The sequence below is a fragment of the Haliaeetus leucocephalus genome, unplaced genomic scaffold, assembly GCF_000737465.1.
Source record: "Haliaeetus leucocephalus isolate CR32 unplaced genomic scaffold, Haliaeetus_leucocephalus-4.0 Scaffold556, whole genome shotgun sequence".
Taxonomy (NCBI): Eukaryota; Metazoa; Chordata; class Aves; order Accipitriformes; family Accipitridae; genus Haliaeetus; species Haliaeetus leucocephalus.
This window is the reverse complement of record NW_010972992.1, coordinates 5,087,982-5,114,125: the sequence shown is the minus strand read 5'-3', so window position 1 is coordinate 5,114,125 and position 26,144 is coordinate 5,087,982. Positions and strand designations below refer to the sequence as shown.

The 26,144-nt window shown below is 38.4% G+C and overlaps 1 protein-coding gene across 1 annotated transcript in view; it reads right to left on the bottom strand.

Annotated features, from left to right (window-relative positions):
• The window catches only part of RERE (arginine-glutamic acid dipeptide (RE) repeats), a 176,495-nt gene extending 152,846 nt beyond the window's left edge, over nucleotides 1-23,649 (bottom strand). The window contains exons 1-2 of the mRNA XM_010577532.1: nucleotides 23,325-23,649; nucleotides 2,491-2,561 (exon numbers count right to left, since the gene is read on the bottom strand). Of these exons, the coding sequence (XP_010575834.1) occupies nucleotides 2,491-2,561; nucleotides 23,325-23,649 (396 nt within the window). The remainder of the gene's footprint in view (nucleotides 1-2,490; nucleotides 2,562-23,324) is intronic.
• Between the last annotated feature and the right edge of the window lie 2,495 nt (nucleotides 23,650-26,144).

The window sequence follows — 26,144 nt, the reverse complement described above, 5'->3', positions numbered from 1 at the left end:
TATTGGTTTCTCCAAGACTCAAGAGGCAGACACTAGAGTACAAAGGTGCTCTGATATTATTTGTAACATCTGCTTCTGGAGTAGTATGACTTCATCAAGTTGTAAGTAATCTCATCCCTTTTTCCACACTAGTACTTGTGAAAGCGAAGCAGGCAAAACAGTTCTAACCACAAAGATGCTGTTTCTAATACAACTTGAGTAACATGAAAGGGAGTAAGCCCATTTACAGGGAATACACCACTCTCTACTTCAGTATTTGCTTCTACCTTTTTGCCTCCTGCCATCTGTCAAATGAAGGAAGCTTGAACACTAAACTGGAAGGAACTGCCAGACTTCATAGAACCAGTTTCTAGTTCTGCAATAAACATAAATTCGTATCTAATTATGATTTAAGATCTTACTGGAAAAAGCAAGTTAAACCCCAGTTCACTTAAGAATGAAACTGAACGGTACTCCAGCCTCATCCCCAGAACAAGCCTCTGTACCTTCTACCCTGCAGGATAGCACACGTGTATCAGACAGCATTTGCATGGTTGTTTTTAACTCCCTCCTTGCAGTTTGGTTTTTTTTTGAATGCAACCTTACATTCTTTGTTTTTATCAGTAAAAAACCATCACCACCATCAACTCCTGTGCCTGAATTGCACCTAGAACACAGGAAGTATAGGGTAAGACTCATACACTCAGCCAAAAACTTTTAGTTTATGACAACTAACATGATACCATACTTAATTAGTAGGCAAAATTTCAAAGCCATTGTCTTAAACTTCCCTGCTTCGCTTGACATATTTAGCTGAAGGCAAAACAAGACTCTTTTCCTGTTGGTATCTCACACTAGAATAGAAATCAAGTGTCCTTTCCACTGTACATCTTTCCTTTCCCCCAACAGTAAAATCAACAGTGACAACACTGAAGATTAATTTTTGTTAGTATAATCAGCATCAAGGGTCTTTTTGGTTTTGTCATTTTTACACGTTCCTTTCATTCATGTCAGTAAGAAAAAAAAAATGTAACAGAGGAATTAAAGAACTCAGAGCAGGCAAAAGTAAACATAAACCAATCATACTACTTCCATGTGAAAAAAATATGCAAAATTGCCAGCAACCCTGATGTGATATCCTTTGCACACTGAAAACATGAGAAAAGAGAAACCACTCAAAAAAATTTTGAAGGTATTAAAACATACTGCAATACACTTCCCACATAGTTTTGCAAACAGCTTTAATGTGTTGTAGGAGACCAATGATGACAACGGAAGCTTCAGCTTTTGTTGTTAATATCCTGAGCAATTAATGCAACTCAGCAGGAACTTATTGCCCAGAATGGCAACTATCACATTGTAATTCCAGTCAGACACAAAAGCACCTGCTAATGTGCAAGAGTAGTACAACTGTGGCTTAACCCATTGCTAGAACCTGTGAACTACAAATCCAACAACTCCTTTAAAAAAAAAAAAAAAAAAAAAAAAAGGGGGGGGGGGGGGAGTGCAAAGGAAGCAAGCCCGCCCATGCCAAGCAGTACCATGGACATCAGTACTGAAGAAAGTCTGCATGTTCTCCTTCACTGTGCTCTCACAACATAAACTTGTAAGGAGTGAAATGGAAGACTTGAGTCAAAAACCTTGGAAAAGGAAGACATACTCCGATGTCAACAGATAGTGGGTGATCTACATCCCTAGACTATGCGTTGATAAGACCATTTTAGTACATATTCAGAACTTGCATAAACCAACAACAGCAAGATGATCAGCAGTTGCAGTTGCACTACCCAAAGCGCTGCAAAGTCCAATACAAGCATAGGCGCCCTTTGCGTCAAACAGGCAGCAGCTTCCTGCTCTGCACTGCGTAAGCAGCAAGTGGTTTTCCGTGCAGCTACAGCATACTGGGAAGAAACATGTTTAACCTTTTAACCTGAATTTGTACACTTAAAGGGGGCAAATCACAGCTCCAACAAATCTGTTCTTGCACAGCTCCCTGACTTTTCATTGTTAAAGAGTTAAGGTATTCTTAAATGTTACTTTATATTTTTCTGAATCAATCTTGTCATACTGGCATAGTTTCTCTTTGCATACTCAACTGTCAGTACACCAATGAGCTGAGAGACACAGGCTACCGCAAGTCAGCCCACGTGCTTCCATTTACACAGCTGTGCTATATAAAGCTAGAGGTAAAGGCACAGCCAAATTTAACTTCCCAGGAAAAACTTAACTTACTGAGCCGCAATTTCCCAACAACACTCAACTCAAAGTTAGTATTCCTGTGGGTTACAAAACCTTAAGATGATGTAGACCACAATTTGAATTCTGCAGCCCAGTTAACTACATCTATACCAAGGATAGATCACTGTTTTAACAGCAAAACAGCTACTATTTCAGAAGATAAAGATTTACGCAGAAGGAGCAAGGAGCTACAGGAGATACAGACTAAGAAATATTGCCATCTCACTGGAGAGTGGGGCAGGGAAAAGGAAGAGATGTGAAAATTTTCCTTACCAGTTTGAAGTCTTGAATGCTGCAGATGAAATACGGGGTATTCGGCCGGCGACTTTCAATATATACGCAATCTTTAAAAAAAACAAGATTTTAAAAATAATGGAAATTAACTTCTGTACCTCCAAGAAAAAAAAAAAAAAACATAAAAACAGGATAAATTAAAAAACAGCTTAAGCTTAGAAAGAGCCACCATTTCATTTGCATAACATGTAATTTATTCCAAGTGTGATCTAAAAATAGAAACTAGATGCTTTATGATGATAAATAAGGGAATTAACTGCATAAAAATTAACTTTGATTTGAATAGACATTTTGCTAGAAAAACAGAAGAAAGTCATATAAGACCATTCTGAATTTAGTTAACAAAAATGACCAGGTCATAACCTATGAACCAGATCAAAATAAGACAGGAAACTAATCAGATCTTTTGTGGTTAGCTTGCTATGAAGAACCTAGCACTAACATATTTTCTCTCCTAATTGTGAAGAAAACCAAGGCAACCAGTCATAGATGAAATGCAGCAAACTAAATTAGATTTACCTCAGGGAAGGACTGGGCTTTCTCAAATTACATTTGACATGACAGAAACTGCATAATTATTTTTGTTTGCTTTTGACAACTGGACTTTACAAGGTTGCTGTAAAATAAGGTCTGTTGTATTAAAAACAGTCTTGGCAATAACCGCAAGAAAAGCAGTGCCTCAGAATAAAATTACAGCAAGGATGGGAAAGAGGCGCCTGACTAATGATAATGACCTTAGAAATCAGAATTCACACACAGCTTGCTAGAAGGCAAAGGTGCTACTCCCAAAGCCAAACAAATATTTAAAGGACAGTCATCTCGTTCTCCTTTTATATTCAGATAGCTAACTGCTACTCAAGAGACAGAAGGCACAAAGAACACCACCTATTCACGAATGATTCTCCATGAACCTTTTTGTACTTCTACAGAAAAATTCCGAAGTCTTAAGACACATTTCAAAACACAACTAATACCCAGCTTCATGTCTTCTAAAATCTAAATGTTGTTCAAGACATACATTTTCTAGTTCTTATGCTCCACCAAGAACATTGCTAAGGATGCATTGTTATTGTTTATAGCAATAAAACATCCTCCTTCTGAAAGAAAAAAATAAACCCTTCATTAATCATTTGAAACCCAACCTGTACTCAGGAATGCTCTTGCCACTGAGAGTTAACTCAAACATTTATTTAAAACAAAGCAACTTGGCAGCTATTTAGCAGAACTACCTTAGGACTATCAAAAGTGCAGGAAGAGTCTTAGTAGCCACATCAACCAAGCTGGAAAAAGGCCAGGCTTTTCAAATCTCTAGCACTTCAATGATATATGCCAGAATTACATGGTTGTGCATCTGATTTTAAATGTGGCAGCAGTATAGTATCTTGCTCTGATGAGAGACAGAGGTGTACACCACCCATCTCCATTAATTTCAGATAGCTGATGTTTTGCCAGGATCAAAGCAACTTCGCTGGCAAACCAAGCCTGATATGCACTTAGCACCTTTCCCCAAATTCCGCACTGCTTGTCGCAATCATGCGGGTCTGGACTTGCTGCTTTTGGCTACAAGCACATCCATACCCAGCAACACTAGATTATACTAGTATTCCAGTAAAACACCAATATCTTCATTTTACAGCCAAGAAATTGTAGCCTGAAGTAGTCAGGCAACAGGCTGAGATTTCAGAGTTGGTTTGGGGTTTTTTTTTTGGATGAAGCAAGGAAATGAACTTTTGAGTTACTGTCCAATACTTCATGCCATAAAAACTCTTCCTATGCTGGGACATTTCATAGCCACAGAATTTGCATTCTGCTTATACCAGAAGATGTTCCTCTGTATCTCAGTGGTGAGACCAAGAGGAGAAAAGAGCTGGAAATAGTTCTAGCTTTTCTACCAGTCATTTACAATTCAAGTGTAAAATTTCTTCTCTATTTTCCTTTTCTGTAACTTCCCTTACCTTCCTAAACTCTATTTTCAGATCATCTCTACAAATTCGCAAGTAGGCCTTTATTTTGTCCCATGTCAGCAGCATGTCAAGGCAACGTAGTCAAGGTTTCTAAAAAACTACTCCCAGAAGAATTAAACCTGAAACTTAGTACACAGTTTCAGATGCAAAACTGTTCACCTCCAGCATCCTCCTTATAGGCACTACCCATCGAACTGACTTGTTTAACTGCAAAGCCATGACAGCAGAGCAGTACCTCTTTTCCCCAGTAGGCTATAAAATGATGTCTAGGTACCAGTCTCAAATTAAGCCTGCTGATTAGCATAGCTAGAATTCCACGTTCAATTGAAGGAATTCAAAGGCAAAAGTATTTCTCAGTTATACTGACCCATGATTTCCATCTAAACTGGAAAAGATGCTGGTCTTCAGGTGCTTACAAATCAGGTTGAGGTCAGAGCACATAAGTATCACAGGCAGGTCACCTTGAGTTCTGCAGAAAGTCTTCTGAAGAAACTCCTCAAATGGCAAGCACAGCTCACTGTGGTCTACATCCCCCAGAAAATCTAAATGCTAACAAACAGCTAAAAGCAATCACTTCAACTGTCACCAAAACCTTGCTGTGAGAACTCAAGTATCAGGAGCTTTTAAAAAAGAACTGGGGAAAAGTTACTTAGACCACCCTCTTCAGAATAAAATCCATTTAGCACAAATAGTACCTAGTTGTGAATAGATTAGGCAATTCCTTGACTTCAAAAACTAAATCCATGGGGCACAAGTTCCTAGAACAGATCACCTGCTCAGGAGCATCCCACAACCGCATACAGGAAAGTACGAATTGAGGGCCAAGTGACAGCAACAGTGCACAAAGGGTGGCCTGGAACATGGACTTTAACAGAGCATCTGAATCCTCTCAAATGCTTGACCTTGTAACCACCCAAGGAGTCACTTCCTGCTGGTTTATCACATAACCATAGTAACTATCTGAAGCAAAGCCTGTAAATCCCAGTGTCGAACTTCCACCTGCAACACTATTTGTAAAACAGGCTTCTTCACCACACCGTTCTCCATCCATTGCAAATTGCACTGTTAATCACTTCACAACAGTATTTGATAAAGTCAAGCGAGCTTGACAAAATAGATTTATTTTAAGCTGAAATATCTATTGCTTATTTTATAGTAAGAGTCAAAGACACAGGATAAGAATCTGGATTAACCTGAAATCATAACTGTATCAGCATCAGTAAAGCTCCTCTCCAAGTGTACAGAAAAAATGTAATTATAGCAGAGTTGTGTCCACGTTCCCACTAGACACACAAATGTACCAACTCACAGCCTGACTGTTCCAAATCAGAACGTAGTGTTCAAGTTCCAAACCAAACAGTTCTCCTGAATTTTTTTTCCTATTAACTAGAAGTTAATATTATTTAACTTACACAAATTTAACTGAAATCTTTGAGAATTTCTGTTACTGCAATAAGCTTTGATCATTCTTTACAAAAGCATCCACAAAAATAGCACTGAAATGAATTCGTGAGTTCAGGCCACAAGTTCCAAAAGCCTCTCTTACATAAGAAACACCACTACTGACCTCCCCTACGCTTGCTGTCAGTTATAGTTCCCTATGAGTCCTGGCCTCTTTTGAGAGCTTCTGCACTTTTATGCTCTAATTTTTAGCATAAAATTGCGAGCAAAACTAAGAAGTCGACTTCAATACAGCTAGCATCTCTTTAGCTGGTGTCCACCAGATGTAAACTTAACCCTAACTAAATTGAGAAATAGTAACAAAGAGAATAAGGATAATGGAATCAACCAAAGAGTGAAACAATCAACACTAGAAAGGCAGGTGTTTAGAGACATTTTTGTGCTATAAGCTTTAAGTAAGTTTTTAGAACAAAGAATTCTAAATTTTAAAGCAAAGTAAAAGGAAATGGTGAGAAAGAGTTAACTCATATATTGGATTTATTAGGAATCCTTAATACCACTCTAGCATTAGAGCAGAGGAGAAGACATGGTCAGGAGTACAATCTTTCAAAAATGCTAATGGTAACCATGTATTTACTAAATATAGTGATTTGTCTTAATGATGGCAGCATCACAGGAAACTATGCTAAATAGCAAGGCTATATAGGCATCTAAGTAGTATCAGTTTGACGCTTCCTGTTGCATATTTTCACTATCTATAATGTAACAAACCAAATGCCTTGCACCAGGAGTCTCAAGAGAAATAGAAAAAAGTTTCATGAATGTAAAATGCACTAAGATCTTGGGTTTTTTTTCTTTAGTAAGACAATAACAATAAACAGTTTTACATAACAACCTTCAGTATCTCTGTAGAATCGCGAAGAATGACGTCCTTTTACTTCAAGTACTACTTGCATTTTCCAAATGACCAATTTCAAATCATGCCTAGCTAGGACTGTAGCAACTGTTGCAACAGCATGCATATGTTCATTTTAAAAGCTTGAAATATGATACATGTAATCAACCGTCAACACCAGAACAACAGTAATCTATTTGATTTGTAACTCACACTTATATAGCACTTCTCATCCGAAATCCTGAAAATCCCACAGAAGCTATTAAGTCAGTCTCTCTTGGGAGGTAAGCATCTGAACTGCCTTGCACCAAATGCATCCTCTTCGCCTCCTTGCATTGATACAGTATGATTCAATCCAGTTTATTCAGAAGCTATAGCAATTTAACCACATCAAAGTATTCCTGCACTATTTTGTTATCCCAGACTTCCTTGGCTAATCATTCCATTTAGACAGGCCTCTACTCACTCAAACCAACTGCTCAGTATCCCAGGTGAATCCTGCATTTACACGATGTTCCACCACTCATTCGTGGGAAGTTTTTCAGGATTCACTGGGGAATGTGTAGAAAAAGCTGCAAGATTTCAGATACAGGAAAACACCACAACTTCCAAAGTTATTTTTTTTAATATCTCAGTTTTGCAAGCCTCATTTTCAGTGTTATCAGACAGCATGCAGAATAAACAGCTAAGCATCCCTCTTAAATGGCTGACACAGAAGTAAGAGAATCTGCCATCTACTATGGATAAAGCAAACATGTTGACTCACTAGCACATTGCATTTAAGTAAGGCGCTGCTGGCTGCCTGCCAAGATTTAAAACAAAGATGACATCCAGTTAAGATGTCTCCAAAGCAATAGAAGCCACACAGATAAGAAAACAAGTTCATCCAGGTGCAACGTTATGAACGCTAGAAACAGGAGAAGTGCCAAAAGGAGAACATTTATGGCTGCATTCACGCTAGCCACTCAAAACTCCATAAAGAGCAACTACTTTCATTTACCAGAAATCCAAAATACAGGTACATTATTTTGAAGAACAGCTTTGATGTGGACCCGAGCAACAAAGAAAAACTGCATTTCATTTTTCTAACGCAACAAACCTGCGTAGATAAGACTTATGCCCATGGAAAATACAGAATAGCCCCTCCTTATCGTTAGCACACTGGAATGTGCTATTGCACCCTTTTTTTTCCACTGATCACATACTTCTGGAACATTTTGAGCTCTTTACAGCTACAGAGAACTTCTGCATAGTCTTAGACAACTTCAGCCAAATCTCATCACTACTGCTCAGGCTGCTTTGTGTCTAAGCCCGTGACAACTACAAAATATGCCCCATTTGTCAGAAAGAAAAAGCTAAAATATTTAAAGTCACAAAATAAAGATGCTCCTCACACAGACAGGTTTACTTCCTTTCAAATTCTTTCACTGATCGGCAGGTTTATATAACTGGAGTGACATGCACCCTCTTCACACTAAATGGAAGTCTGAAGCCTGAGGCTGTTTGTCAGCCTAAAATACAATGAACCCATATGCAGTCTCCCTTCAGACACCCAAAAGAAATTCTGGTCAGTTATTTCAACATTTATTATTCTAGAAAAGAACTCGCAGTACGTTTCAGACATCTATTTACTCCTGCAATATTAATATTCATTTCTACCAACCTTAACATTCAATTCTTTTCCACTCAAAAAGCCCAACTAAAACAAACAAACAAAAAAAATCAAACTGACAATAAATTTCCTGATTTAAACATGTCAACAACTGAACAGCTCAGTGTCATGTCCGTTGTAGTTGCTCTATGGTGATATACAATTCGTAGCCCCCTGATCTTCAAAGAAATACTATCCTACGCTCAAAATGTTAACTTATCTTACTACATGGAATTATGGACTGAGTGGCACATAACTGTAATTAAGCCATTCCACTTGATGCCTACTCATCCAAGTTGAGTAAGTCACTAGTTTGCCTCCTCTGAGTGTACTACATCCAGACAGTGGACTTGGTTGCAGCTACTGACATTTGGCAGCTTGGGCGCAATACATGTTTGCGGGAAAACCCTGACAAGGTAAATTCCTTACAACCAAAATACAGTTCAGAAGGCCAACAAATACTCACAAACACCACTATACTGGTTCCACACTCGGTGCTTGCTCTTCACTGTTCTACGACAGTCTTTCTCCAAACCCCAGTTGACTACAAATGCAAACTCAGAAGACGCCTTGGCTTAAACATACACAAGTTAATCCCTCTATGCATGCTGCATCACCATTATTCTTTCACTTACCTTCTCCCTGCTCCCTCTAACTTGCTAGGTAGTGATAACCCGAAAGTATTTTTCTTAGCCTGTATTCTGTCCACCTCCAAACCCTTGAAGTCTCCTTCTCTTCCCAGTCATTTTTTCTTTTCTAGTTCTTACTACAGTTGCATCAACAACTACATTCTGTATTGGCTGCTCTGTCATCTGCAAAGATCCCTTGAAAATTGAACTTAAGGATGTGTTTTGTTAGGCAAGGCTCATGACTGCCTTTATCAACAGAATCATACCAGTAATAGAAAACGAAAGGAGATGCCCGATTACCTACATTGACTCAGTGAAGAAAATCAGCAAAACAAAGAAGTTACCGTAAAGTAAGCTATAGGATGAAATACAGCAGGCAAAAATTGTTGCTCTGAACATCCTTACACACCTACCAAAGTATGAGTTAATTTCTTTTACTGAAGAATAGTCATCCTCACATCATCCTGCATTTATTAGTAAATAAGAGCAAGCATGAAGCAAGTAACCACACAGGAAATGGATGTGCTAAAAATTCACACTCTGGCTTTCTCCACAGCAAGATACCATCCATGTGTCAACTTCCAAGGGCCACCTCAGACAAGTTCACCATCTGATCTGTTACACCACAAAGTTTACTGGTGACAAACCAGCAAACTCTCCCACAGGAAGAAATGAAAAAGAAAAAAAAAGAAAAATAAATACAATAAAAGGGATTTCCATAATCTTTGCCACTATGATAGCAAAATAGAGTAAAGAAATCTTAAGTTCCCTGCACAGCTAGTGGGATTCACTGCCTGTCTCCAACCATAAGTGCATTTGCTTACTTCCCTATTTCATGTAAAATGTCCCACCGGAGATGAAGTATTTCTATGACACATGGTACAGAGTCATTATGCCTTTGGGCTTGTGATATTCACCAGATGTGCCCTAGTTCTGAAGGGTTACATTAATATTCCCACACTAAAAGCTCTTGTTAAAATTAGAGCTTCAATACATGGGCTTAAAGACCTTTTGGAAAAAAAAACAAACCCAAGCACCTCACTTTTCTGAACACGTGAACCTTTATCAGCTTAAATGCTGCTGTTTATGTAGTAACCATCTTCACCATCAGAATCCTTTTACATTTCATCTAATGAGTCAACACTTGGCATCATCCAAGAAACAAAGCCTTAGGCTCTCTGCACAGCACCACACTTCCACAGGAAAGATATTCCTTGAAAGCCACTGTCAAGGAATTGTCTACAACCTCCCACCATTGTATTTCAACAGTCACAAGCTCAGACTTCAGTGTTGCTGTGAGCAGGCAGAGTCTCAATATACGTGCATTTCCCAGTTTTGACATCCCAGTATCTTACTGGATTACACATTCCTTCCCTTATTTTGCTTTCCTTTAAATATTCTATGTAAGAGTTAGAGGTTCTGAAAAACAATATGCCAGACGTGTAAAAAAAACCACTCGTCTTAACAACTTGGGTAGAACTTAGGGGATCTTGTCGGACACCAAGTTTAAATAGTTCATACATCAACTCTCGCAGTGTCACAAACAACAAGATGAATCATCAAGCTCATGTAATCATGTAACATATGCTCTATATTCAATCATTCAATCACTATGCTTAAAACCATACTTCAGGTATACTTATCCCTGCAGCATATGTGTACACTCCTGTTTCACATTCACCACTTCTAACTTAATATAGAGACAGCAGTTATCCCAACACTCATTTAGTCTACAGATTCAGTTGCACCACAGTAGAAATTCATAGGATGATTCTGAGAAACCATAGAAGTCTCCAGGCAAGCCCTGTGAGACTGGTTTGTTTCACCAGAACCATCCTGGTTTTTTTTTTTTTTTGGGGGGGGGGGGAACGGGACACACAACCGTTTCTTGAGGTAGACCCCAATTCTTTGGGACACAGAATTTTATTTATAGACTTTACAGAGTCATATATATATAAGGACTTGAGAGGGAGAGAGACAGACAGACACTCTTCACATGTGTGTATATATATATATATGTATATATGCTGAATACTAGTTGTGGGATAGGCAAATAATTAAAGGATATTTACATCCGAGGATTAAATGATATTTACATTCCTCCATTCTGGTGTCTAAAATTAAAAGGCTTAGTTGTCCTAGTGCCCTCTGCCAACCAGTGAAGAAGCACGATCAGGCAATTTTGAACTGTTCTCCGGATATACCTCTGCCCAAGCCAAAACTAGCGGGAACCCCAAGCAGCAGGGCTCTTCATTTCCACGTCTCAGGTACTTAAGTTAAACGCCACAATCCTTCACCACCACCATCCAGAACGGTTAGATACGATTAAGAGCGTGATACCAGCAGCTACAGATCATTCATAACCAAGTGGTACCTTTCAACAGATCAGAAAAATATTTGCAACATTCACCGAATTCTAAATGTGGACATCTGAATTCGCCTGTATGCCTAATACAGGAAAATTACCCACCCTTGAAAACAAAGGTCAATAACGGAAGCAGACCTCTAACTACAGCAATACATTTGGCATGATGGTTTAGTAACAAACGTAGAAACGCATGGGTTTAACTAGAAAAATATTACCACTGACAGGTAGGGAGCTATACAGTCGCCTCTCTTCCCCCCATATGGCTGACAACAAACAAATTGCTAGTCTGATCTTTTAGTGTCACTTCCTGCTGAGCAGATTCCAAGCAACACTGCTGGCTCCTTGTCAGAAAACAATGTGTTAGAGCCCTGTTCTGCAATAAATGGTTCAACCAATTTACTGTGTTCATTTCAAACTCACAGGAGTATTCCCAATGCCTGGACTACAGTTCTTATTTGGCAAATGATTTTATTATAAACTGGTATCATAGTGAATCCATTTTCTTTAAGGGGTTTTGCTGCTGTTTAATGGACTGTCAGTATAATTTAGATTTCATCTATTTAAACTCATTCAAGCCTGGCTCCTGATTGTACAATAAATGGAACATATTTCTATTCAACAAAATTAATGACAGCTAATTGTAGTCTGCAGTTCCCAATTTTATAAAAGCAACTGTTCTGCAGTTCAGGCACCCAGCTCCATCATTTCCCACACCAATTATTTTTCTGCACTTTTCATGCATGTCCACAACACTATACAGTTCTTGCAAGATGCATTCAGACGTACTTTGTTAACAATTTTCACGCAAACCAAACATTTTCTTAGAGAAAGTAGTATTACCAAAAAAATGCCACACTGAAAGCAAAGACTTCGTAGATGGTCAGCCACTAACTCATGCTAGGGTATCCTCCTGTCTTAGAATTGTCTTTCTTTTTCAATTAAACACATGAAAAGGGAGGAGGAGTGGGAATAAAAGTGCAGGCCGCTAAAAAAAAAAAAAAAAAAGAAAAAACCAGTTAGTCTGAGAGCTCCTTCTTTACCAACAGATAAGCTTTAGTGCACACATGCCATTTAAAACAGTCTTTTCTGATCTTTTAAGGTCACAGCAAACTTTTGCTAGAGGTACATTTGCTCCCGACACTTCTCACTGGTATTTTACAAATGCCTACATAGCCCCCTGTCTCTCAAACCTGAAATGGATGGATTTCAATAGCTCTTCACGAACACTCATTTCTAAAGTACTGTTGAAGACACAAAACACGAGCAGCACCACAAATGTACCTATGTGACCTCTTTTTTTCTTAGGTATCCTTAACTTTTTTTCCTATTAAAAAATCCTTAACACGCAAATTACAACACACTTGAAGAACAATGGCTACAGGTAATTTCTCTGAGACCTTAAACACAATCATTAATAATAAGCCTTAAGAAACCAACAGAAGAAGTTGTCAGAGTCTCCATGAAATCAACCGAACCATCTCCACAATGTCTTCAAATAGTGCATGTAATTGGCCAATACACACAAAAATCCAAAGAGATGATGGGATCAAGATTCTGTATCACTCAAGATACAGCATCTTTCTTCTCATTTACTTGTGTTTCCCAAGTTTTGGCAATGACTCAACGGAGGCATTAGAAGAAATCAACAGTATACAGTTGGCCCATGAAGCTGTATTAATATGAAAACTGGCATCTTTACATGGCTTTGAGTTTAAGAAGTTCTTCTATTGGACCATGCATAATTATAACTCCATGCTCTAGTAGGCAAAACAAGCACACCGAGAGGACTTGGAAGAGAAAACTCTTCTATTCCCAAGCCCACCACAAACACCAAATGGTTACTTAACTTCTCTCCCTTAGCTACCCTTTTGATAATTAAAGTGCAACACACTACAATACCACGTCAAAATATGGATGGGCTTTATTTGTGTAGCCCTCGACTAGAAAAAAATTACAGCCATTACTATTTCCCTAGTAATTGGCCCATCACTTCATCTTCCCGATTAGACAAATCGATAGAGAATAATCCATTTTAGAAGTTGTTGGTGCAGTCCTGAACAGAAACACATGTTCAGAAGGGGAAAACTAAATGTGTCACTTGAGTGAGGATGATTTTCACAGAATACTGTACTTCAAATACTGCAGTCTGTTGCCTCAAAGCCTGCTGTGATACAAATACAGACAATCCTGTCAAGTAAGCTTATGTGATATTCTCCCTGTTGTCTGCTAACCTGATACTCACCTACCTGCAAATATCTAGCAGCACTGAAAAAATACCTGTATTGAAAAAAAAAAAATCAGTATGTATTCTCCAAAACAAAAATATTTTCGTACTGTTTAAATTTGTAATTAGCTCTGAGATGCCTTTTATACAGAACAAATCAGTGCAGCAGCTGTAAAGCTGATCTTTGAGCAAAAGTGTATTTACTTCGTTTCAACACTGGTATGTTACCTTTTTTTCTTCATTTTAAAGCATAACAATCATGCTAGTATGCTAGTCAGCTGCTTAAATAAGAAATGCCCATTTCGGGTAGAAAAAAAAATACTTTCCTCACCATTAAGAAAAGAGGAGTACAATCACCACAGTAAATACACAAGCATAAATTTTTCAAGCCAAAGAAGAATAAATGTGTCTACATTTAGATGTATTTCTTTCCTAAACAAACAACACAAGTCTTAAATCTACATCGGCTTTCATGTACATCTAGCTACTCCTTTTACAGCAGGGTTTCTGATCCTTTCTTGCTTTAAATATATCTTTACTGCTTTTGGTAAAAGCATCCATAACACATTTTGGCCTTTGAAGAAAAAGGAAGACTAGAGAGATCCATTCTTCCTGCCCATGCTGAAACAAAGCAAAAGTATTTCCATCTGCAGCTCAATTTACTTGAGATGCTTCTTTAGAGCAATACATGCGGTAAGCAGTAACATGAAAATGGAGATAACTTTTAAAGGTAAATTTATTTTCATCAATTCTCAAGTTGTATTTAACCTCTTTCATTTTCTATTCCACTTGGAAACAATAAAAAAAAAAAGCAGTCTCACTTTAACACGCTCTCTCCACTTAGCCTGCTTACACATAGCACTGTCAAACCTGTAGAGAAGCATCTCTCTCACCTATGAACTTTCTCCTCCATCCCCCCATGAATACTTCTAAAAGATGTTTTTCACGAGACCTGTATTCCAAAAATGAAGCAGCAAAGGTTAGTCCCAGGATCAAAATTCCGACAGATTAAATTTCATTGCCTCCCTCCCCCAATTTATCAGAAAAATCCCCAGATAAAAGTTAAAGCAATCTTCTGGCATCAACTGCTGTGCTACGTGGGGAAACTGTAGCATCCTTCCCAGTACAGAAGCTAAAAGGAGAATTTAGTTTACTGCATACACAGGTGATGTCATTATAATTGACCAAATGCTCCTTTATCTAATTATCAATGAAAGACATGGCAACTTCCACAGAGTAAAAGAAAAAGGACTGGTCAATTCATACACAAGAAGTTCAAACTACTTCAACTGAAATAAATTTGAGGGCAGGGCATGAACAACCACCATTTCAAGGAATTCCTTCCCCTTAGTCCAATTTTTCCACAGTTTTTATTTCCACTGTGTTTTTATTTCAAAATTTCCATTTGCCTAATTTCATAATGGCATGCTGCATTCCCCATAAAGTATTACTTTTTGCTTAGGTCACAATCTTTCTACATTCACCCTCCGCAAGAATAATTCCCTAATGCAGCCTGCAAAACTGCTCATATCTGTGTTCCACAGTTACCTAGGTAGTTAAACCACAATTTTTCAACTACAGCTGTTTTAGTGACACACAAAAAAATTATGTCAATAACGTGTTCATGTAAAGTTTCATATTCATCCTAGAACGGCTCCAAAACACCACAGCTTTACAAGGTATTTTTATTTTGCATTACAAGCTTCACAGGGAACATGTTATAAAGTTCATTTAGTACGCAGCATATGTTTATAGAGTTCACATAATCCACGTTACTTTTAGTAATACTTCATTACAGTAGTCAATGGTAGTACATAACCTTTTGTTAGTGGCCCATGTTTTGTTATGATGGAACCCAGGAATGACTCACAGATAAAGTGCTAACAATAACCTCATAGAGGAAGTCTTATCTAATATTCTCCACTTGCACAATTCATCTGTTATAAAAACACTATCACAATTTCACATAACCAAGACAATATGAAAAACTACCTGTTAGACCAACATTGGCTAAGCAATGTCCCCAGTCCCAAATCCCCAGTCCCGCGAGTCCCCCCCAGTATGCTCACCTCCTTAGCACTGCTTTTCATGACTTACACACAACAGCCAAACAAAGCCAGAGGAATCCATTTGCTAGATCAACCTTGATCTGCACTTAAGACTCCATCTGTCAAGCACCAACAGCTGTCCACATAGAGAGCAATGCCTGCCACATTTAGGAGTAAATATGAATTCAGTAAATGCATTGTCGTCTTTTCCCATTTTGGCTTATGTTTACTGCTTATAATAACAGCACATATACAGAAAATTAGTTATATGCAGTTAAGTAGTTGATGTGTGCTGTCATGTAGCCTCAATTATTTTCTACATTTATTATTCACCTACTCACCTGATCTTTAAAAACCACACTTTTCATAATATCTCAAATGCTGAGAATAAAAACTAATTACAACCGCTGTTACATCCAATAGTACAGAACAACCACAGAAGTTGCAGCTGCATGTGGACACAGTTCTCTACAGACTTCAATCAGCTTCAAAGAAAATCCTTCTGTGATGCTTTTATGCATTTTTAAATGCTTTTATGCATTTAGTTAACCCTCCTGACATGTTTTAAGACTCACTTACTAATCCAAGCCTTTTTGCTATTTTTTTCCTTCTTTAATTACTAAAGGAGGAATGGGTAAAGAATGTATTTGTTTCCACTGAAACAAAAGTCTTAAAGATAATCTCTTCTTCTTCTAAAAAAAAAAAAAAACCACAAAAATTTTTTACAAGTTTTCCTCACCACTATGCACATATGCAGAAAGGTTGAAAACACAGTGGGGTAAGCGTGAAAAATAAGGGAACTCTTATGAATACGTTAAGCAGCACAGCTCCTGAGGTTATTCCTATTTACAGCAGCTGAAAGTCTGTCACTGAATCTCTGATTATTTCAATGATCTAGTATCACGATGGTAGCAGACTTTCAAATTGAGGGAAATAGACAGTCCATCATGTTAAAATACACACTCATTTCAACTATGAAACTTTTGAGGGAAGAGAAAACCACACATGCAAAAATACACATCTCTATGACAAACTTGGTCAATCCACACAACACAGACAGAAAACAACAGTCCGGCCAAAGACCTAAAATTAAAACGTACAGCTGAAAAAATAATTTCATTGCATTTCTTTCTTCTGCCCAAGCATAAAATTCAAATTTTACAACTTCCCAGAAAAGAATTAACTTCCCCTCCCCCCCCGCCTCAACTTTTTACCAGCCTAAAAAAAACTTGCCAGAACTTCAGGTTTTATAGGAAAAAAAAAAAATCATGTTCATATTATATGTATTTTTTTGTTTAATTCTGGCATGGCCACCTTTCTCAGCTGCTAAAGCTGTCAGAATAAATAGAAGGCAGCATCTAGAAGAATGACAAACACATGGGTCAATGTCAAATACAAGCCAATCATTATCAGAGCACGAGCCAAATTGCTGCATTTCAATTTCACCAGCATTCAACCCAAATACCAGTATACCACTTATTAACAAAGTAAATAGAGGGAGGAAGCACTTTTGTTTAGGTTTTTTTAATATATATTTTTATAAAGGTGATGGAGGTTTCTAGATTAAAACAACCATTTCAGCAATTTCCTCCGTTACAACAATGCAAAACATCTCGGCACAGTTATAAAAGAAGGGAACATTTAACAATTAATTACACCAGCAAAAACTTAAGGTTAGAAATTTAGAAGTCCTAATGCTTGCTTGCTAACCAAACTGACAGTGGATTTTAAGATAGCTAGAAAAAAATCTCAGTCTGACTAGATCTTTGGTAAATATAATTCTGGTTCCACTACAATTGGAATTCCATCGGCCATACTCCACAGGACACTTGGATGTCAGGCCTGCAGATTCACACAAAAGATGACCCACCATCTTTTGTTATCTTCTCAATGTGATAGTGCAATAATGCAACACCTGCAGGCTTCAAATCTGAGCCACTGAAGACCGCAAACTCCTTCATAGCTTATGAAGTACTCCCTTTGAAAAATGGCCACATACTCTATAATCACAGAACATATTGAAGTGAAAAGTATGTAAGATCTCACTTTGATACATTTGGTGACAACTGAGCAGCAGTATTTCACAACAGTGCATCCGACCTGCAAATTTAGTCTCTCTTTCCTTCTCTGATGCCTGTCCAGATAATAGCTTATGGGGTTATGGTGTGTCCTGAACAGCACTCAGACAAAAATCTGACAAAATTTTAAAGGGACATCAACCTATAAATCCAGAAAACCTAGGATTCAACTCAAGTTATGTTTTCCAGTAGCAATATCTCACTTTCATCCTAGTGACAGTGATTTCCCATACCTTAAAAAAAAAAAGACAACTAAGCCAAAAAGTCCAATAGCTGTCCCAAACAGTGATTGCCTCAAACATCTCAAACGGGCGAAGAGACACATCCCTATTTTTTTGTATACTAGGCCAGACGTTCCAGGATCCACACAAAGCTAATTCTGCCTCTTTCCCCACACCATATCAAACAGCACTTTCCATGTCTAACAGTCTGCACCTCTTCTTCCAGCTTCACACAGATCTTAAAACACCTAGAAAAAGAGGCTCTCATGTCAGCTGTTCCAAAGCAATTTGCTAGAAAACGATGAAGTCCTATAATGCACTACTCTCCCCGCAGAAGCATTTCATCTTGTGTTACCTCATGTGGATTCCTCTTGCTGATGTGCTGTTTATATAGCTACTGATGTCACGGTAGAAACAGATCCTCATAAATCCTTTTAATTCCTGCAGATCCTTTTAAATGTTTCTACGTAGGCAGAGAAAACAATATTGTCCTCATCTCCAGGTGACATATCAAGTCATCTGTTTTCCTGAGGCTCCAAATCAACTCAGACTTTCATCCAACAAAGTTTTTCCAGTCCAGCATTCAAGGTGCTGTCACAATGACATTACAGCAGTCTGCTCAGTAGCAACAACATTCTCGGTATTAAGTTCTGTGGCTTTAATATAGCAGTACCCCTTCCTGACACGCTGAACAGATTGAGGGTGAAAGGGGACAGGGACCATACAGCTTCCTCCAGCAAGAAAGGTGTGCAAGAGTTCAGAGAGCGAAAAGGAACAGGGCAATAAAAGTACCCACATAATCAGCTATTATTTTGATGCAGATACTTCTGCTATGTACTTTTTCTGGAATCTTAACCCATTCACTTCATAAGAGCAATTTATTGGGATATTGAAAAGAAAATCTCCACGTTCAAGGACGAGCTGAAGATACACAAGAAAAATACCTCCATACATCAGGTCCTTGTAAGACTTTAAGCAAGTTGTTGCCATCCAGAACAGGGAGAGGAAAAAAGCTTCTCTGGAGCAGTATTATCAGTACATTTTTCATCTTTCATTATGCTGGCCAGAAATTTAAAGTTACTGACAGCATTATTTGTTTTCCATCACGTAGCTCCCTCTTCCAGCTAGGCAAGTTACTCCCTTCACCAAGTTTCAAAAGCAGGGCCTATACACAAGCTGCTGTATTACTCAACAGTGTTTGGAGTAGCACGGCACTTGGAAAAAGCCTTGGACAGCTGCTCCAAAAGCACCTTGGCCACTGAAGTGCAGTACAATACATTGACAGGCATTTGATTGACAGCACTTCACTACGTTCTTCTATAGAGAAAAATCATACACTGAGACCAATTGTCTAACCCAAACAACAGATGTAGTTATAAAGTCTGGTTTGCACAGCAGAGTATGAAAGTATTCAAATTGGCTTACAGTCTGACAATCAAAAAAGTAGAACTGCAAAAAAACATACTACAAAACAAGACCACCAGTTTCAGAGTACACCCAATTAGGAGCCATGTGTTAACCATATTGCACATGCATACAAACTGTATGGGAAATCAACCCTTTCAAACCATGCTGTATTTTGGCAAAAGCCAGTAGGATAGAAGACAATCAATCTGCACTAGAAATGGAAGGAAATCCAGCATTAAATAATCTAACTGAATTTAAGAGCAGGAAAAAAAGTCTCAGTCTTGATGCAACTATCTTATACTATCATTACCTTATGCTAAGGAAAGCTGTAAGCAAATCTGAATACACATGGTGCAATAAAAATTAATTTGTTACCATAACAGTCATTTTGACAAAAGCAAGATAAGAACTGCGAGAAAAAAAAAAAGAAGAAAAAACCCATAGATTAGACGTGGAAGGAAATGGGAGGGAGGTTGTGGAAACTGAGAGGACAGATGGGGAAGTGGGCCAACAAGCTTTTAGGATAGGCCCGTGTGATTTCCAACAAAGTAGAGAAGATTAATTGCACAGTGTTCTCTAAGCTCTACTCAATAAATTTTAATACAGGGTTTAAAAGCTATGCATACACTCATATCTATGCAAATTAATAAGAAGCATGTTTATCTAGTAACAATATAGTGTAACCTTTTATTTGAAAAAATTCCAACGATCTTGATGATCCATTTATTTACAGTTTATTTGCTATTACTCAAATATAGCTGCTGGGCTCAGCACAGAAAAAAGTAATATTAAGTGCTGGATTAAGTACTATACAGCAATGGGGTAAACATAGAATGAGATTTTAACCAAGGACTTCATAGCAAGAAAATGCAGATCTTTAACATTCATCCATATCAGATAAAAGTATTTAAGAGATAGAATCAAACGAATGGAAAGGATTTGCTTTCCTTAAAGCCTAAAAGATGTAAGCTGAAGACAGCTATCCGTTCTGCACACACCTCTAATTTTCATCTTCCTAATCCTTGCTATGCAAGTCTCATTAATTTAAACTCACTTAATCCCTCTTAAATTTTATGTAATTTCTACCCTTAGGTAGAAATATATCTCCCTATATGTAACCTAGCCATAAGAAAGAAATTAAGATTTTTCTTCTGTAACAGATGCTAAAATTGCTTTAGAATACATTACGCACTGGAATGTGTATTGAAGATCTCACACCTGTTAAGAAATTACGTTTTAAATGAAATTTAAAAACCAGTATAGTTAATTAAGGTTTCAGCTAGGCTCACGTCTGTCTCCAACAATGAGCTAGCCAATAACATGTTCTCATTGCTCTCTGCAGTTTTCAATACAAGAGACAGGCCCAAGTTTTAAAAAAACCACAGAGCAAACTGAACAGAAAAGTTTCAATGCTAGGGAGCAACTCTTACGCTAGTTGCTACTAATAAAATTTAATATTTAATAAGCAGATTTTTAAATTACAAAATGGGTGTGAAATATCTCAATTATCATGAGTTCTATGGCTTTCCTTGTTCTTTCACTAGATAGCCTCCTCCAGATCACATACAATCACTTCCCCCATCCCTTTTCTTCAAACAGTGCAGAAAGATGGGCAAAAAGAAAATGAAGCAAGCTGCCTGTAGCCAGTGCTAGTCTTAGTTGAGACTAGGCAGACCAGCTTTCAAATCCATTACCAGATCACACAACCTCTTCCAAACCCTGCCAAACACCACGCACCTAAGGAGGAATTGCCCCCCAAGCAGCCTGCTCTCTTATCCTTGGTTCTGCAACCACCATCACCAAAATACCTTTGGTCAAGTACTCTGCTCGTTAGAGAAGATTGCTCTCCCACACTATCAACCATACGTGCTCCCTGAAGTCCCAGTAAGGCCCGAGCAGTACTTGGCCAGCATTTACTGCGTGCAGGTTCTCTGACACATCTCCACACCTGTGCTACGACTGAGGCTTTACCCTACACTTCAGGCCATAAACAGAATCTCCCCCAGTGTGTAATTGCGGCAAGTGAAAAGGTACAAGCCATAACCGAAGCTCTTGCCAGCCTGTACATCAAGATTTCTCTTCTGAACGGATGCTCTCGTGAAAAATATAGCATAAACAATCTAAGGTCTCCCCACACTACCAGCATTTACAGGCTCTCTCCCCTCCTTTGTCAATTATCTGGCAAAGGTGCAAACTCTACGTAACTACAGTACTGATTCCTGTTGTTCTGCACACATCCCTCTATTCAGGTACTGCTCCATCAGAGGTACTCCAAGCACTGCACTTACTGGATAAAGAGTACTGATACTTCTCCACCCTACTACAGCATAAAGTTGAGATCACAAACTGATTTTCCATCTTAATTTTAAGCAAAGTCTTTCTGCAATAAAGCCAGTGTACTAATGGGCCCACACAACAGCTGTTCTTAACAGATCCTAAGTTATTTTTCATCCTCTGACACCAAAAGTAAGATTGCCAAAGCTGATGCTTTTGCAGGCTCCCTGTTGCTACTGCTCAAGCCACAAGTATTACTCAGCTACGAGCCCTGACCAAGAGAAAAACCTATCTTCTGAATGGTTTGACATGGTATTTGAAGCATTTCAATAGATAAGCTAGTCTGACCAACGTTGGCAGATCTAAGTGAAAACAGACTCTACAACTTTCACACGGAAGAACAAGTATGGAATGCAACACCTCCAAAACCAGCAGAATTTCAGCCCATCTGTATCAGCAGCTCATAATGCCCACCTACACAACTAGCATTTTAGAGCAATTACAGCAACTACAACTGGATAGAGCATTTAAAACATTTACATCTGTACTCAATGAGATTTCAGTAGTTGAGAAGTACAGCACCTCATGGAAAAATCGGGCAAGATTTTTACCTCATTAGTTTCCACGGTTTTTAGTTTGAAGCCATCTCTATTTTGCTCCAGCAGTTTTACTACAGCATACTGATCATTTTACAGAAAAGTAATATAGAACTACCATAGCCCTTAAGCCAGTGCTTTGAACAGTAAAGCCAAACAGAACTATTCCTCGTGGTGCAACAAACAACTTCAATCAACACTTTGAAAATGCTGGGTAGATGAACACAGAAGTTTTTACTCAAATTAGGGATACAGCTAGCTAAATAATCTAATTTTCAAGTACAATTTCATTTTGAGGAAAAAGTTAGCTGACAGCAGCCACAGGTTAGATCTTGAACCTGATATGAAACTCTAAAAACCTTATGTGAACTCGGCAGTAATTAAGAGGCACATCCAAGACACCCAGAGCACACTGCAAGCTACTTCTATCCCCAAAACAACCCAGATACTTGCTGATACTGACACTGTCTGGGTTTTGACCAACAGCTAAGCTACTGTGCATAAACATGAGCTAGCTATTAATAAGGAGGGTGAAATCAATGGCATAATAGGTATGAGATCTTAAGTCACCCGATTTATATTTCACAAACAAGACAGGAGAAGAGCTCTACAAAGAAAGCAGAATCACCGAAAAACTTGTCAGAAAGGTTGGAAGGTATCTCTGTATGCCACCTAGCCAAATCTCTAGCTCAGATCAGGTCTCGTTTCAACGGCGAAGCAAAGCGCTCAGTGCTTCACCCAATTCAGTTTCGAAATTCCCAGGGACAGAGATTCCATACGATACACAGATAATTAATGTAGTAGAAGAAAAAAGGGTAGCTCTTTCTTCAAAGAGGAGCTAAGTTCATTCCAACAAATCAGATATTACAAGACATAGTCAAAAGCTTTTGCATACATATCCGTATTTGTCTCCCAATGGAAGCGTGGCAACCTGCCCCTAGGACAATCATAATATAACTTAACAGGTAGCACATTGTGCTGCCTGCTGTAGCCAACTAACTGTAACTGGTAGCTCTGGTGCACAATTACTTTCAAAGGAAACACAAGAATTTCTTACCTCCAGGCCTGTATACAACATCATCCTCTGTGATAAAGGACGTTATTTCACCGTTGTCTGTTCTCTCGTATCGGGACTTCTTCTTGGGCGGTTTCTTTTTGCTTTTCTTTGTGGACTCCTCTGTGGTGGCACTGTTGTTGTCATTGTCCTCATCTTCACTGTGGTCACTTTCCGCATAATTCTTGGCGCCTCCTTCCAACGTACAGCTCCGTCGAGGACGCGAGTTCTCACTCTCCCTCGCCTTGTCTCTCTTGTCTCGCTCCTTATCCCGGTCTCTATCCCTGTCCTTCTCTTTGTCTTTGTCTTTTTCTTTGTCCGCTGTCATGATTCGCCACGTGCCTTCTTCTGTCCTCTCACGGCTGGGCCTCCGTGAAAGGTAGACAGTGAGCCTGGGCTTCAGTCTTCTGAATTTCTCACTCAAATCCAGGAAAAATTCAACCACTCCAACAACCCCAGCGTTTTAAAAGGGGTTTTGGGGGGGGGGGGGGGGGGGAAAGGGGGGAAAAGCCCATGTTAATATTCAAAATTCTTTCAATTTCTGAAAATAAAAATTAAAAACAAAGAAAACCCCACATCCTACAGCAATTTAGTATGGAAAACACAAGACAGTAAAATACAAGGTGGTCTTTTGAAGCATTCATAAAAATGATAACTTATGAAGTGTCTGTAAAATGTCCGAAGCTATTTCCATCCTCAAAAAAATCTCACAACTCGTTAAAAAAATGTTTTTTCTTCACTACAGAAATACAACAACTTCTTGGATGGGAAGTGCTCACTGAGAACACATACCATTTTATACCTGAAGCTGAATAGGAAGCATGCAAGTAGAAAAAAAACCAACCAAACAAACAAAAAACCCAAAAAAAACCCACCACAAACATTTAGGAAGGGACAAGTGCAAGAAAGGAAGAGTCTACAACTTTTTTTACCTTGAAGCAAATGAAAAAGTTCAGCAAATGGCTGTGTTGGTTTACATCTCAACACCACTAGCAAGGGATGCCCTACAAAGCTGATACCGAGTAAAGAATGCCATCTGCCACTTCCAGGGCAATCTGTTAGGAAGTCTTCCCCCTACCCTGCTTTTCCAAAAATAGAGCTAACCTGTAATCCACAGATTACAGGAATGAATTAACTGAAACCAAACGAAACCACTAACAAAATCTGGTTTTCCATATATCAGAAATATGACCTTTCAAGCTTGCTTTACCAATAACAGAACGCGTGAAGATGAATTTTATAACTCATCATGTTCACACATTCAGTTTCCTGCTGGGGAATAGGAAGGGAAGAGATAATCCTATGTTTTTACTTCCCTGATCATTTAATCAATACAGTTAACATCAAAACTGCATCTTTCTTTTCCTTCAATACAAGTTTAGATTTAAACTTTGGACTTGCTGTTACAGGAGTATTTACAAGCTTGGACCTATGGGCCAGGATCCTCAAAGCGCAACGAAGCGCACAGAACAGCTGCCTACTATTGTGGTCTAGCCCCTGCGGGCAGCTTAGCACCCCACAGCCGCTCACTACCTCCCCTCCAGTACCCTGCAACTGGGGTCTGGATTAATTCCCCATGAGACACTATTACTGTACCTCAGTCAAATGAAAGGTAAAGAATACTGGCCGCATGCAGTTAAATCCTTTATTTTTTTGACTCAAAATCGAGAGTTTCCTTAAAACGTCCCTTCTATTCATCAAATTGAAATGATCTGTACTGACAGGTAACATGATACAACTTTGAGTGACAGCCAGCAGCACATACAAGAATTTTTATTACCTTCCCTCAAAAGGCTCTAGTGAATTTGCACCGATTCAAGTATTTGCAAGTGTATTTTAATATTGCTCAATAGCAGCAGTCTGAATACTTACAGCCACTACTAAACAAAAAACGTAACATACCATTTTTTCTGTAAATGTTCATGAAAGAAGGATATTTCAAAAAGAATACATTGAACATACAAAGGTAAATTACCTTTTTTCCCTAGTTCACCAATTCAGGATAAAGCTGAATTTACTGACATCCAATTCATAAGTTTTCAGGAAGCTACTACTTGGTGCAACCTGAAATTAGTCCACTGTGTAGAATAGTATAGCATGAAAGTCAGGAACCTAAGAAGATTGAATGTTCATGCATTAAGCATCTGAAACCACATTAGAGAAGGAAAAAGACTATTTTGATTTTTAAGAAGTCAGCTGAGAAGTCAGGATCCTGTGTATTTGAAATTTCTTCACTCTTACATGAATCTCAGACTACAATATTCTTGTCCCTGTTGACTACTACTTCCAGCAATGGAAATAGCCAAAGAGAGACAAATTGCTTTTGCTGATACAATTCAGGCTGTGGCTTGAATCTCTCAGGCATTTCCTGAATGAACCGATCATCCAGGTAGGAAATGATTCCATTTTCTTTCCTCCTTATAGCAGCTGCCATCATTCTGATAACACACAAGGGGAATCCAACGAAACTCCAGTAGAGAGGACTACAATGAACCTGTCAATTGCCAGAGAAGTTGCAGATAATAGTGATAGCAATGGTCTACAGGGACTCAATAAAAAAAATGTCTTAAATTTCTAGAGGCTAGGAAATTCTCCGGTAGCAAGCTTGAGGGTTTTTTTTCCTATTATTGCTGATAGAAAATTCACTTTAGAGAGTAAATAACCTATTCATTTTGAATGAAAACTAATTACTTTCCCAGGGCGATCTAAAATTTACAAGTAGTGGCATCTCAACTTAGGTACAAGAGATCTTTATGTGTTCTTTAGAGATCAGAAACTAAGGGATATAGGATACCCCTAAAAATTTTAATTCAATGACCTCCA